The sequence below is a fragment of the Phascolarctos cinereus genome, unplaced genomic scaffold (assembly GCF_003287225.1).
Source record: "Phascolarctos cinereus isolate Bilbo 61053 unplaced genomic scaffold, phaCin_HiC Scaffold_8;HRSCAF=390, whole genome shotgun sequence".
NCBI classification, from domain to species: Eukaryota; Metazoa; Chordata; class Mammalia; order Diprotodontia; family Phascolarctidae; genus Phascolarctos; species Phascolarctos cinereus.
This window is the reverse complement of record NW_027556291.1, coordinates 41,875,795-41,889,021: the sequence shown is the minus strand read 5'-3', so window position 1 is coordinate 41,889,021 and position 13,227 is coordinate 41,875,795. Positions and strand designations below refer to the sequence as shown.

Here is a 13,227-nt window from a genome sequence, read left to right as displayed (position 1 = left end):
TCTCTTAAATCTTGTTGCACCAAAAAGATGATAAGCTTTACATGTGCACCTAAGATAAAATCCTAATTTTCCTTACTAGCTAGACCTAGAACAAATCACCTGACCTTTCCCCGATTCGGTTTCCTAATCATAAAATAAGGAAGTTAGAATAGACTTAATCTTTTTGTAGCATGGACTCCTTTGGCAGTCTAGTGAAGACTATGGAAGTCTTACAATAATGTTATTAAATGCACACAATAATACAAAGTAATACAAAGAAACAAAGAAAACAAATTATATTAAAATATGTTAAAAATCTATTTATAGTTATCAAATTTATTTTTTAAATACACAAACCTCAGGTTAAGAACCCTGGAACAGATATCTTCCAGCTCTCAATCTTACCCCTCAGTGTTCTCAGCACAGTGCTGGGCTGGGCACATAGTAAGCATTTGCCTAGGTACATTATTTCATCAATGCATCACCACATCCACTACTTCTGTCAGCTTTTCATAGCACAGACCACATCTGTCCTGTTCTCTGGAGCTTATATCATGGCCAACATAAATGTTTTCTACTTTTGGGGCACCTACCTTTTCCTGGGAAAGCATCTTGTTGAAGGCATCAACAACTGAATAGAGATGGACCAGATAAAAGCTGAAAGGTCTACAGATCACATTCACTCTTTTAAAGACCTTAAGTTAATGGCCCCTCATGGAAGCAGATAATTGTAGAGTGAGACAGGACCTTCAGGATCAGCTAGTCCAGGGGTGGGGAACCTGCAGCCTGGAAGCCACTTGTGGCCTTCTAGGTCATAGGGTATGGCCTTTTGACTGAGTCCAAGTTTTACAGAACAAATTCTTTTATGAAGGGGATTTGTTCTGTGAAGTTTGGATTCAGTCAAAGGACCGAACTTTAGGACCTAGAGGGCTGCATGTGGCCTTGAGGCCACAGATTCCTCCACTCCTGAGCTAGTCTACTCCATCATTTTACAGAGGATGAAAATGAGGACCAGAGAAGCAGTGTCTTGCCCACAGTCATTCATTCAGTTTGTGGCAGAGCTAAGACTGGCTCTCCTGCTTCTCCAGCTTTCTCACCACCCCAAGATACTGTAAGCAATATTTACAAATCTGCAAATGTTTTTATGAATAGCAAAACTGTGTGGCACATTCTGCAAGTCACTCTAGCTTGAATTTCTGATCTTTATTACTTATGTTGTTGGGTTTGGGATTTGGTCCAGAACTATGATTTCAATGGTGTCGGGGGTCTCTCCACGGATGTAAGTTGGCAACTGCTGTGAAATGTAGAATATGAGAGTGTTTCCTGGAGTACTGAAAAGTGAAGTGACTTACCCAGGATCACACAGTCACTTTGCATCTGAGGCAGGACTTAAATCCAGATCTTCATGATTGAGGCCAGCCCTCTGTCCACCAAACCATGCTGCCTTTCATGCTGTATTATTACTAAGAATACTAACAACTGTACCTCTACTTCGGTTACGTACCTGTGTCTTGCTGGAGCGAGACGTGTTAAATGACATTAAATGCTGGCTAGATCCTCTACAGAGGAGTCTTAGAAACACATGCTTAAAGAGATTATCTCCATTTTACAAAAGGGAAAACTGAGAGCCAAAGAGGTTAAAAGATTTGTCCAAGGTCACACAGTTATTTAAGTAGCAAACCTGGCTTGAGAAATACGAAATCAAGGAAAGCTAAAGACAATAAAAAGCATGATGTTTCAGAGATATTGGAAAAAGAGGAGGATCCAAGAAAGGACAGCAGTGATGATCAAGGGGACTGGATGACAATTAACAACCACAAGAAAGCAGAACAGCTCAATTCTTATACTGCTTCCTTTTACTCTGCCAAGGACAATGACTTCAGGACTGGAAAGGACAGAACTGAAGTGGAGCCAATTCCCAAGATTAGATTGCTTGATGAATTGAAGTCATCTGGCCCAGATGAACTACCATCCTCAAGTATCCAAAGACCTGGCAGATAGGATTGTTGGACAGGGTTTCAAGGTCCATTGCCCTTTCCACTATAACACATTGTAACCTCCTGGTATGTAGATTTGTTAGCAATTCCAATACAGTCGGCTGTTTTGTTTAAAAAGAAAATTAGCAGCCACAATGAAATACTAGAATTTTACAGTCCCTTCTCCTCTTTTGAGACTTTGCTAGATCTGTGACCTCGATGATGGATATGCCTTCTTGTCCTGCCCAGCCCTTCTAAAGGGCCTCTGTAGAATATCTATCCGATATGCGAGACGCTTTCCTCTGGGTCATTTAATCTTCTGTGGACAGCAGTGAAGTACTTAAGACTGTCAAGCTGTCATTCTCACTTTTGCTATGGGTCACCCACCTCATCTTCTGGTTCCACTCTCAACTCACAGAAGATAAATAACATCGATAATGGTGATAACAATTTCCAAGGTTGCTTCTAGCTCTGAATCCTGTGATTCTAAGGTTATAGTTTTTGCCTTGGTGTTCGTCACCAAGTGTTCCTGAAGTCTAGGTGGCTGGTGTAATCCCTGTGGAAGGCAGGGTTGGCTGAAAGTACTTGGTGCTTTCTGCTACCACCTCCCCCCTGGATAGGGGCAGCTGAATCCTTCCCGGAGCTTTCCTATCTCCTGCCTGGGGGACAGTTTCAAATGTGATCTTTTCTCTGGTCAAGGCTCTTTCCTTCCTACCCCTTTTCTCTCTAGTGATTTCATCAGCCATACTCTACAACAATTAGCACTAAGGTCCACTTGTTATCACCCTCTAATTTATGGAGTTTTTATCAGACCATCTGAGCCAGGAAGACCTGAGTTAAAGTCCTGCTTCTGATATATACCAGCTGCGTGCCCTTGGGCAAGTCCCTTTAACTTCTTAGTGCTCTAGACAGTTCTCTAGGACTTTAGAGGCAACTAGGTGACAAAATGAATAGAATGCTGGGCCTGGAGTTAGGAAGACCTGAGGACAGATCCAGTCTTACACACTTACTAGTTGTGTGATTACATCACTTCACCTCTGTTTGCCTTAGTTTCCTCAACTCTAAAATGGGGACAGGTATAGCACTTACCTCCCAGAGTTGTTATGAGGATCAAACTAGATGATATTTGTAAAGTGACTGGCCAGTAGTAGGTACTACGTGAATGCTAATTACCATTATTACTATTAAGTTGCAGGGAATATGTTCACCTATCTGCACTGGTAGGGGAAGTTTCCTCACCAGGCAGTTCCCAGTACCGATATCATCACCTACCCTTACTAAAACAGTAGATAAGGGGAATGCTACAGATATAGTTTACCTAGATCTTAGCAAATTGCTTGATAAGAAGAAAAAGATGGAGAGATGTGGGTTAGGTTAGACAGTACAGTTAGATGGATTCAGAGCTGACCCGACTCAAGAAATAGCCATTAATGACTTCACATTAGCTTGAAAGCAAGCCTCCCATGGAGTGCTCCAGGGATCTGTGCTGTTTCACATTTTTATCAATAACTCAGATAAAAGCATAAAGAGCATCCTTATTAAATCTGCAGATGACACAAAGCTAGGAGGGATAGCTTATACACTGGGTGATGGGCTCAGCATCCAAAAAGATCTGGAGAGATCTGAAAATTGGGCTGAATCTAATGAAAATGTGTAAATGAAGTCTTACACTTGGGTTAGAGAAATCAATTTCACAATTTCACAAGTTCAAGAGCAGGTGATATGGTTAGATAGTAGTCTATCTGAAAAGGAGCTAGGGATTTATAACAGATGGAAAAGCTCAGTAGCAGTCTAAAAAACAAATGTAATATTGGGCTAAACTGAAGGGCCTATCTTCCAGAAACAATCTTCTGACCTAGTTGCACTACTTCTGGAATAATGAGCACTGTTCTGGGTCCCAGATTTTAGGAAGGACACTGATGATAGAGGGTAACCAGAATGGTGAAGGACCTTAAGTCCACACCATACAAGGATCAAGTAAAGGAACTTGGAATGTTTAGCACGGCAAAAAGAAGAATCAGTGGGGAACAGAAGCCATCTTCAAGTACTTTGAAGGCTGTTATATGGAGGGGCGGCTAAACTTGTTCTCTTTGGCCCCTGAATGCAAAACTAGAAACAATGGGTCGAAATTACAAACCCTTGGCTGGATGTGAGGAACAACTTCCTAACAATCAGCATTATCCAAGAGTAGAACCGGCTAGCCAGGCAAGTGTTAAGTTCTCTCTTCAAGTCAAAATGGGATGACCACTTGTCAGGTGTATTGTAGCAGGGATTCTATTTCTGGCATGGATTAGACTCCAGATCTCTTGTGGCTCCCCCCTCAGCCCTCAAATTTCTCTAATTCCATGTATACAGTACCTTGCACAAAGGACACAAGTACTAGAATAGAGGATGTTTTTTGGCTAGGAAAAAACAAATCCAAATAATACCCAACTTATACTGCACCTTTGGCAATGAAGTATTCCACATGACTTTTCTAGATAATAAAATTGATCTGCTTATACCCTCTTAAGGTTTTAACCACTTGGAATGCAAATCTTTTAAAAACATATTGCATACACATTTCCCTGTTGTCAACAGTTTATACTAAACTTAAGTGAATCTTTTCTCAATAGGCCAAGGTCATTGGCAAATGTTATTGTATTGTACAGTATTAGGTCTTAAGGGGCCACTGAGGTGCCACAGACTGTTTTTCCCTAAGCTAAATGGCATCAAATTGCTCTGCATTTTGAGCTCCGTCTGCTTTTCATTAAGTTTATGTCCTCTGCTGTCAGACTATGATCTATCACTTCTTACTACAACCAGTGTTCTTGTTTCTAACCCTAATCACCCTCAACCTCACTGAATTTGATGCTTCAGCTGCTATGGGCTAGGAAACCAGGTTGTTTTATACCTTGTGTTTTTACAATTTGCTCAATCTGTGGTCTCATTGGTGTATTCCCTCCAACTGGGCAGACTGAAGCCCCTCCCCCTATGCCTTTTCATCTCACAAGAGGAGACCTAGCTAATCAAAGTAGCTCATGTACTGAACACATGTTCAGTGGGCGACGGCTGCTCTTTCTAGTTGTTCCATCTTGTGCTTAAATAGAATAGTCTTGATGAAATACATTCTTACAAGGCCTCACAAACTGACTATCTACCACTTAAATAGAACTGTCAAGGAACACAACTCCTGAAACAGATGTAGCAAAGGTGCAATTCTCAGCAGCATGCTGGCAAAATGGAACAAGCACTGGACTTGTTAGCCAAGAGACCTGAAGGTTGGAATTCCAGCTCTAACACTTCGCAGCTGACAAGTCACAAGCTCTTAGACTCAGTTTCTTCATTTTACTTGCATTACCTATTTACATTATTTGTCTGCAGAATGTGCTTTGGAAACAGGAGTTGTTACTGTCCAGTTCTATAAATTCTCCCCAGCCCCCAGGATCTACCCAATGCACTAGCATTGCATTGGCACTGGGTCTACTGGCAGTAGACATCTTCAATAACAGAATTCCAACAGACTGGGTGCTCTTGGAGCAGAGGTGTCAAACATGTGGCCCACGGGCTGCATGCAGCCTACCACACTCTCAAGCATGGCCCAAGCCAGATTAAAATGGAATTGAGAAATATTCAACAAAATAAATACAAATTCAATAAAACACAGATAACATTACATTTTACCACTAGGTCAACATGCAGAGCCCTCAGCAATCCTATGTATGATTCAGGGCCCCCCTGTTTCTATTTGAGTTTGACACCAATGCTCTAGAGAATTAATTACTTTCATTATCAATATGGCTATGTCAAACATAATTTAATCTTTCCTTCATGGCTCAGGGCAGTATTACAAACCCCGTTATTGTACTGGGCTGAATTACAATGATGTCTCCAGAGGCTACTTCAGTGCCAAGCGTCCTTTGACCCTACACTCAGTGGCCTGGAAATACTATTCTTTTTTAACATTCTGCTTTTTATGATTTGGTCATTTCCTGATGCTGATTTCCTGATATGTCTCTAACACCTACATTTAATTTGCTGCTTTTACTCCGAGATGAGCTAGAAAACCAGATTTCTTTGTATATCATAGGTGCTTATTTACTAAATGGTTATTTCAACCAATTTAGGTGGAAACCTTAAAAAATCCTCTCAGACAGAATATAAGCACATCAATAAAACTGTTCCAACCAACATCTTGTCCTTCATGCATTACAGCTAAGACTCATTCTAAAGTCAGGTTCTCCATATATCTTCAATTTAAGTCATATTGTTGGTCAGGTTGCTCAATGTCAGAAGAGATGTTAAGTATTTTCAAGGTTTTAAAACTTAGACAACTGCTACAAGTCAAGTCACATCCCATTAGTCACCCTACCCATCCAGTCTCTCAAAATAAATGAGAATTTGGATCTACCGTCTAGGGCTGCAGGAGGCAATTACCCCTTCTCTTGACCACACTGCACTGGGACTCAGTATTTTTCCAGTATTTACTTTGTTCCTCTGGAAAGATGGATTATACCTTTCCCCAGCTGTGGACAATAAATCCCTTCCCACCCCATTTCCCAAAATACCCAAACTCATCTGAGTTGTTCAAGATCAATACAGAGATGACAAGAGTTTAGAGGAATTCTGTAGGTTTTTTTCTAGCCACCTTCCAGTATAGCACTGGATTCCTTCTTGTTGTCAGAGCAGAGGCCTTCCCCATTTCTCTGCATGGCTACAAATCTAAAGGTTCTCTCCCCTAACTAGACAAGTCCTGTCTTAACACCTTGGGGAGGGAGGAGTCTATTTAGTGTACCTAAGCCCCACTCAATTCTCAAGTTTCTAAAGACGACTTTAAACTTTCATAGCCTGAATTTTGGCTACTTAGGAACACAGTCTTCCCTTTGTAATGTTGTTACTTCCCTATTTTAATGTTTAACGTTGCTACTTTTTAATGTTATTTAATGTTATTATTGCTCCCCTACACACACAATGCTATCTCACCTACTCAAGATCCGGGAAACCAATTATGTGGAGAACTCTACTATATTAAGTATGATTTAAACTCTTCTTAATGTCATAGTCTCATTATTATGCTTGCTGATCATGGTTTCCATTGTGATGTCTTCAGTTGTCATCATAGGTCATTTGCTCCTATACTAAATGGCTTCAGCTGCTGTGCTTTTGGTTTTTCTGTTTTTCATTCTATTTGTCTCCTCTTTTGCTCTCAACAATATTATCAGTTCTTGATGCTGGTGACTGTACCTGTCAACCTCTCCTTTTAAGGCCTAGTACATTCCAATGCCAGCCACAATTTCCCTGCCACTAACTTCAATGACCTTTCCCTCCTTAGAATTCTCAGGATAACTCTGTACTTTGTATTTATCTTTATGCAGTGTTGTCTCACCTCCCTACATCATAACCTCCATGACAGTAAGCTTACATTGTTAACATGTGTATCTCAAATGGTGCTTGATACATAGGAGATGTTTAATGTTTGGGGCTAGGGAGAGAAATAGGAACCTGACTTGTGATTTCACTGATAAATGGAACTCCCTAGGAAATAAACTCCTTTCCTCCCTGTGTTTGGGGGAATTATTGAAAATGGATTAATAAAACTACATTCTAATTTCTTCTAACTCTTAACAGCTAGTAAGGGAATAATATATTCCTTAAGAACCTTTGTAGTTAAAAAAAAATTCGGTGGTAAATCTTGTGGTAAATCTTCAGAGAACATTAAAACATAACAGGCAAACTTTTTAAAGAGTCTATATATCTTTAAAGTAGTATAATCCCATAGAGAGTCATCAAATAATATAATCTTCTATTATTTGATTTTTTTCATCCTGGGACAATTAGAAACATTGTGAGGTATAACTTAAAATTAATATTGACTTCCTTCAGAATTATATACCAACAAATGATAATTACTTTTAAAAAAACAAATTCCCATAGCAGATAAATTTTACAAGGTCTCCAAAATTGAAAATTGCTACTTACAGAGTAAACATTAAACAAAAATCTCATAGGTTGATTAGCTTTTTCAGCAATGGCCGAATGCTAAATTTCTTGCTACTACGACACATCTAGCACTTAATTATAAGGAAAAGCTATATCTAAAGGGTAAATATTTTTTTCCTGTCTTAAACGGTTCAGATAGGAATACAGACTGGACCTGTGATTTCATATGTATAGGAAGCCAATGCAGGTCAGTACATTCTCTGCAATTCAGATATTTACTGATAAACTTACCAGACTGTGACGGTTCATCACTGTTGTACTATTCCTCCGGGTTCGGATTACATAAGGCTGAAAAATCTGTGAATTATCACTGGAAAATAAGAAGAACTGTTACCGAATCTCCTTATCAAAGACATTTTTACTTTTTTTTTTGTCAAACTTTTAGCTCTTATCATAGACTCAAGGTTTCAACCTTCTCTTTTGTAGACAGGTTAAACAACTTACTGAGATCTCCAGATCTTTGTATTAGCACATACTCCCTCTTAAATGAATACTTTATCACACAAAAGAACTATGTATCTCATGATTCAAGAAGCAACAGTACATGTCTAGAACAGTCTAAATATTGTTATTATATACTATTTGCTCCTCAAATCTGAAAAGTCATAGGCCAGTGTCTGTCAGAAGCAAAGGGCCTTTTTGAACTTCTGATCTTAGCCATGTGAAAATAACCTCAAATGACCAAGCCATCCTTCCCTCAAATTAAAAAAAATTAACAAAGAAAAAGGACACTGGTCAAAATAGTTTATGTACACCTGAGCTGATACAAATATATGTTCAACAGGTTGTTCCATATTTCATTTTGTGCTTAAATAGGATATTCTTCATGAATTCCACAAATACAAGGCCTTATAAATTGGCTATCTAGTCAAATGGAATTTTGAAAAATGCTACTTATAAAATAGTGATGGAAAAGATCTGGGAAATACATATATACAAAAATCCCATTAATGTTTTAATCAGTCTAAAAATACGTGACTTGTCCAGTTAATAAGCCAACACTAAAGTTTAAGATTATACAATTTCCTAAGTTTTCTAATCTCACAATTTCCTCAATCTAAACTACATTTCAAAGGAGGTTTTTCTGGCTGGCATTAAATGAAAGGACTGTGATCTGTATCCTTCAATCACAGATCCTTCAGTGCATCAAAGTATTCCTGGAAACTAACTTTAGGTTCTGTAAATGATATACAATATTTCCTACTACGAAATCATTTCCAATCATCTCAAGAGAAATGGCTTCATCATTAAACTGTCAGTTAAAATATGCTTTAGTGTAGGTTCTTTCTTTGTAATATCACAGGGAGGGCAAATCCCTCAATGCCTCTCGAAACAGGTGTTAAGCTAAAGCTCCGGAAGTTTCAGATTGACATTAGCTGTTCAGAATCAGGGAGGCCACACAACCTGTCAAAGCGGGCAGCCAACTCTGCAGGTCACTTTACATCAAGGCCAGTACTCAGATTCCCCCCTTCAAGTCCTCTTCCTCCAAACTGTCATCCCACCCTCATACCGGACCTGCTTAACCCTTTTGTAAGCATGTCTGTCTTCCCCCTCCGCACCCTGCCCCGCCCCCCATCGGCTACACTTCTCGGTTGCCCTCAAAAGCCCCCGGGTCCAGAGTCTCCCAGTTGCACTGGAGAGGGTAGGTGGCCTGCTTGGGGGCCTGGAGCCTAAATTCTGTATTCCCCACCCCCACCACCTCCTACCCACCTGAGCCCATGGATCAAGGGAGCACTGTTGGACCTCCTCAGGCTGCCCCCATCCGGGGGGGCGGTGGCAGTAGTTGGCAGCTCCAGGTCCAACTCCATTTTCTCCTGAGCCATGCCGGGAGGCTAGGTATCGGGATGTGGGGATGGCCTTTGGCTAGGATCGGTTCTCAGCTCTGGGTTCTCTCGGCTCCCACTCACTGCAGGACAGGGAGAGGGGGAGAGAAGGAAGCAGCAGGAGGACGTGGTGGCTCTAGAAGGAGAAGGGGAGGCTCATACTGCCGCCTTCCCGGGGGCCTACAAACATCGCGGCCACCCTGGCAGCCGATCACACGATGCGGGGCAAAGGCCCAGCATTGGTAGGGCCTGGGCGTGGGTCTGGATCTGGGTCTGGGTCTGGGTCTGGGCCTGGGCCTGGGCCCAGCCCCCCATGCTCCGTCCCGGGACTTCGCCCCGCTAATTCTAGGTTCCCCACTCCCCACCACCCCACCAGATAAGGGCTACAGATGCAGCCAATCCTCCTCCTCCTCTTCCTCAGGCCGGCAGGAACAGCCCCGGAGAACCAGCTGGCGGGTTGGGGCCAAAACAAAAACTACAACCTGCTGCCTGTTCTGCTTCCGCCGCCGTCGCCACAGCTTCCGAAGCCTCAGCAACAGCAGGGCCGGCCCTCTTTCCGCCACTCCTTCTCCGCAGGCGCTCTGTGACCACCCAGGCGCGTCAGCTCCCAGGAACCATGCGCAAGAAAACAACTCCGCGAAAAGGAGGAGCCTTTGCCGTAGGCGGGGCACTCAGGTAGTAACTATTGGCAGATGGGCCCTGGCGCTAGAATTTGAAAGGGACCAATGGGCTGGCGGAATACGAGCTGCTCCTTCTCGGAGGGGGCTCGGGCCAATGGCTGGAGGAGAAAGAGTAAGGACCCTAAAACCCCTCAATTTCTCCCCACTCCGACCTTCGGGTGACTCCGTGGCCAATCAGGGAAATTACCTAAATCCGGCAGTTCTGGTGGTCTTTCTTTGGAATGGGGGGGAAGGGAGAATGATTTCTTATTGAATTGGAGTGAACATTTGTGCAGCTTTTTAAGATGCTCAAGTGGGGAGCACTAGGTCAGAGGGAGGTAAAGGAAAAGGGAAAATCTTGTCAGAATTGTATGGTTCTACCTCCACGCAATTTTTATAAATCCTTCCTACTCACCCCCTCCTCCCTTTTCGGAACATGCTATTTATTGTCCTTTTCCCCTTTAAAGATAAGTAGGTAGAAATACTCGTCCTTATTTTTTTTACCAGTACAGTTAATTTAAGAGCAGCACTAGTGTATTAGATAGAGCGGTGGAACTGGAATCAGAAGGACTTAGGTCCCAGTCCCTCCCTCCTCTGACAAATTATCAGCTGTGATAAGGGACAGATCATTTCACCTCTCAGAGCCTCGGTTTCTGCATCTGTAAAATGGGGATAATTACAGGATTGTGAGGAAAGAGTTGTATTGCAAGCGTCCCAGAGCTATAGAAATGCGACTTATAAAGTCTGTGAAAGAAAGAGAGCAGGAATTCAGTTCCAACACATACTTATTAAGCATGTGCAGGAGCCAAGACAGCTGATCCTGACAATCATGATTCAGAGGCATGACTACAGCCAGAGGATGGCTTTGAACTCCTGGCTCTGCTTTGACCTTACAGCTTTAAAGCAGGTAATGTTTTGTGAAAACTGGAATCTCTTGAGCCTCCTGTATGGATATAGCTCAGGGGAAAAATCCTGTTGGTACTTGAAAACTGACTTGCACTCCTTTCAAAAATACTTTAAGTTCGCCATATCAACCTGCAAACATGTTTTACCTGCTTGTTTCCAAGAAGCTGTTTGTTCTTGATTATTCTCACCCCACTTTAACTGCTCTTTTACCTCTCAACCCCGTTTTCAATTTCTAACACTGTATCATTTGCCTGAAAGGCAATGTGGCATTGCAGGTAGGGGACCAGCCAACCTTGGAGTCAAAAACACTTGGGTTCAAATGTTGTTTATGGCACATACTAGCTGTGTGACCATGGGCAAGTAAGCCATCTAGCTTGGATATGTCTCAGATTTTTCTTAAGACCAAGTTATAGATGAGTTTCTGATCTGCCTCTGTGGAAGAAGCCCTATGTGGGAAGTTCCCTACCCTCATGAAATTTGGGGTCCAGACCACTCTCTCCCTACCCCCAATTATTTTGTATCCGTTGATTCATTGTTTGTAATTGTTTGTCATATTCTTTCTATGTGTTTTAGTTCCCCAACAGTTCCCACACAGCAGACAGTATATTTGTTTCTTTTCTATTCCCTTCACTCCTCCCCCCTCCCCAAGTGACCCAATCTCTGGAAAGATTGGGTGGCAAATATTTACAGAATGACTAGTGGATTTGGTCCCTATCGGTCAAGAGTTTTAAGATAGATTTGGATCACCAATAGAGGAAAACACAGAAAGAATATGAAACCAGTAGAGGAAACTAAGTTGTTTCTATGGATAAGGTTGTCTGATATTTGTTCAAGTTCCTACCCAGTTTCTTTGAGGATTTATCTGATATGGGAGGTTGGGGCTTTGGTATTAATTTGCAGCGCAGTTAGTTATAATGGCCGGAAAATAAGAGGGGCTTAATCCTGATAATAGGGTGAGGCCAGATTGTGATATTCTTTGGGGAGTACTGTTCCTAGGTAACAGGAAATTGATGACATCACAGAGCCCACTGGCATAAGACAAGTGATGCAGAGGAGGAATTGATACAGTTGGTGGATGTGTCTTTGCTATTTATTTGCTATCACGTTTTGAAGGTGGCGAGCAAAGAAGATTGCCCCTGCAATGATTTAAGGTAAAAAGTATTTGTAAAGATTTTACTTTCAAAATTCATTGTGTTTTGGGGGTTTTGTTTTTGTTTTTTGGTACTTGAGGATAGGTGGGGACCTCTGTTTTCATCAATCTGTATAAATCCCACATCGGGGAATGGGAAACTGCCTAGACCCATGTAGAACATGTTAAGAGGTTACCACAGTTGATAATATGTCAAAAGGCAGGGCTTCAACCCATTTGTTCCTGACTCCTAGAACAGTAGATCTAGAACTGGAAGGGACCTTGGAGAGCGTCTAATTCAATCATTCTCATTTTAAAGATGAAAATGGGACCCAGAGAAGTAAAGTGATTTATTTGTCCAGCGTCCCACGGGAAGTGGCAGCCTCAGAATTTGAATTCGGATCTCTCTTTACAAACCCTGAACTCTTTCCTGTACACCTTGGTTCCTCCAAAACCTAATCTTTTATTCACTTAAAATAATGAAGCAAATTCAAATCTTTTTTTGGGGGGGGGTGAGGCTGAAGAGGTGTCCTGTGTTTCTGCTGTGCTCAATATTTGCCCATGACTTAGTGTTCTCTCTGACACTTTGGCTACCGGTTTCTACATCCTCCCGCGTTAGTTTGCTGGCTTTTGCCTTCTGCATCTTGAGTTTTCCAAGGCAGCTAAGTGCCTAATCGCTCCAACTTGTAAAAACCGAGTTGGACAGGCCCCCTCTCTCCTCTCGCCCGCTTTCTCTCCTCCGCACCCACAACAAAAGCGCTGGTCAAAGAGAATCG

At 41.9% G+C, this 13,227-nt stretch overlaps 1 protein-coding gene across 4 annotated transcripts in view; it reads right to left on the bottom strand.

Annotated features, from left to right (window-relative positions):
* PABIR2 (PABIR family member 2) overlaps positions 1 to 10,378 on the bottom strand; it is a 100,518-nt gene extending 90,140 nt beyond the window's left edge. For 3 of the 4 annotated variants that reach the window (XM_020969776.1, XM_078147868.1, XM_020969778.2), the window contains exons 1-2: positions 9,645 to 10,233; positions 8,166 to 8,244 (exon numbers count right to left, since the gene is read on the bottom strand). In XM_020969776.1, coding sequence (XP_020825435.1) covers positions 8,166 to 8,244; positions 9,645 to 9,757 — 192 coding nt within the window. In that variant the 5' untranslated portion in view covers positions 9,758 to 10,233. The other variant, XM_020969777.2, reaches the window with a different exon arrangement.
* Positions 10,379 to 13,227: the final 2,849 nt, after the last annotated feature.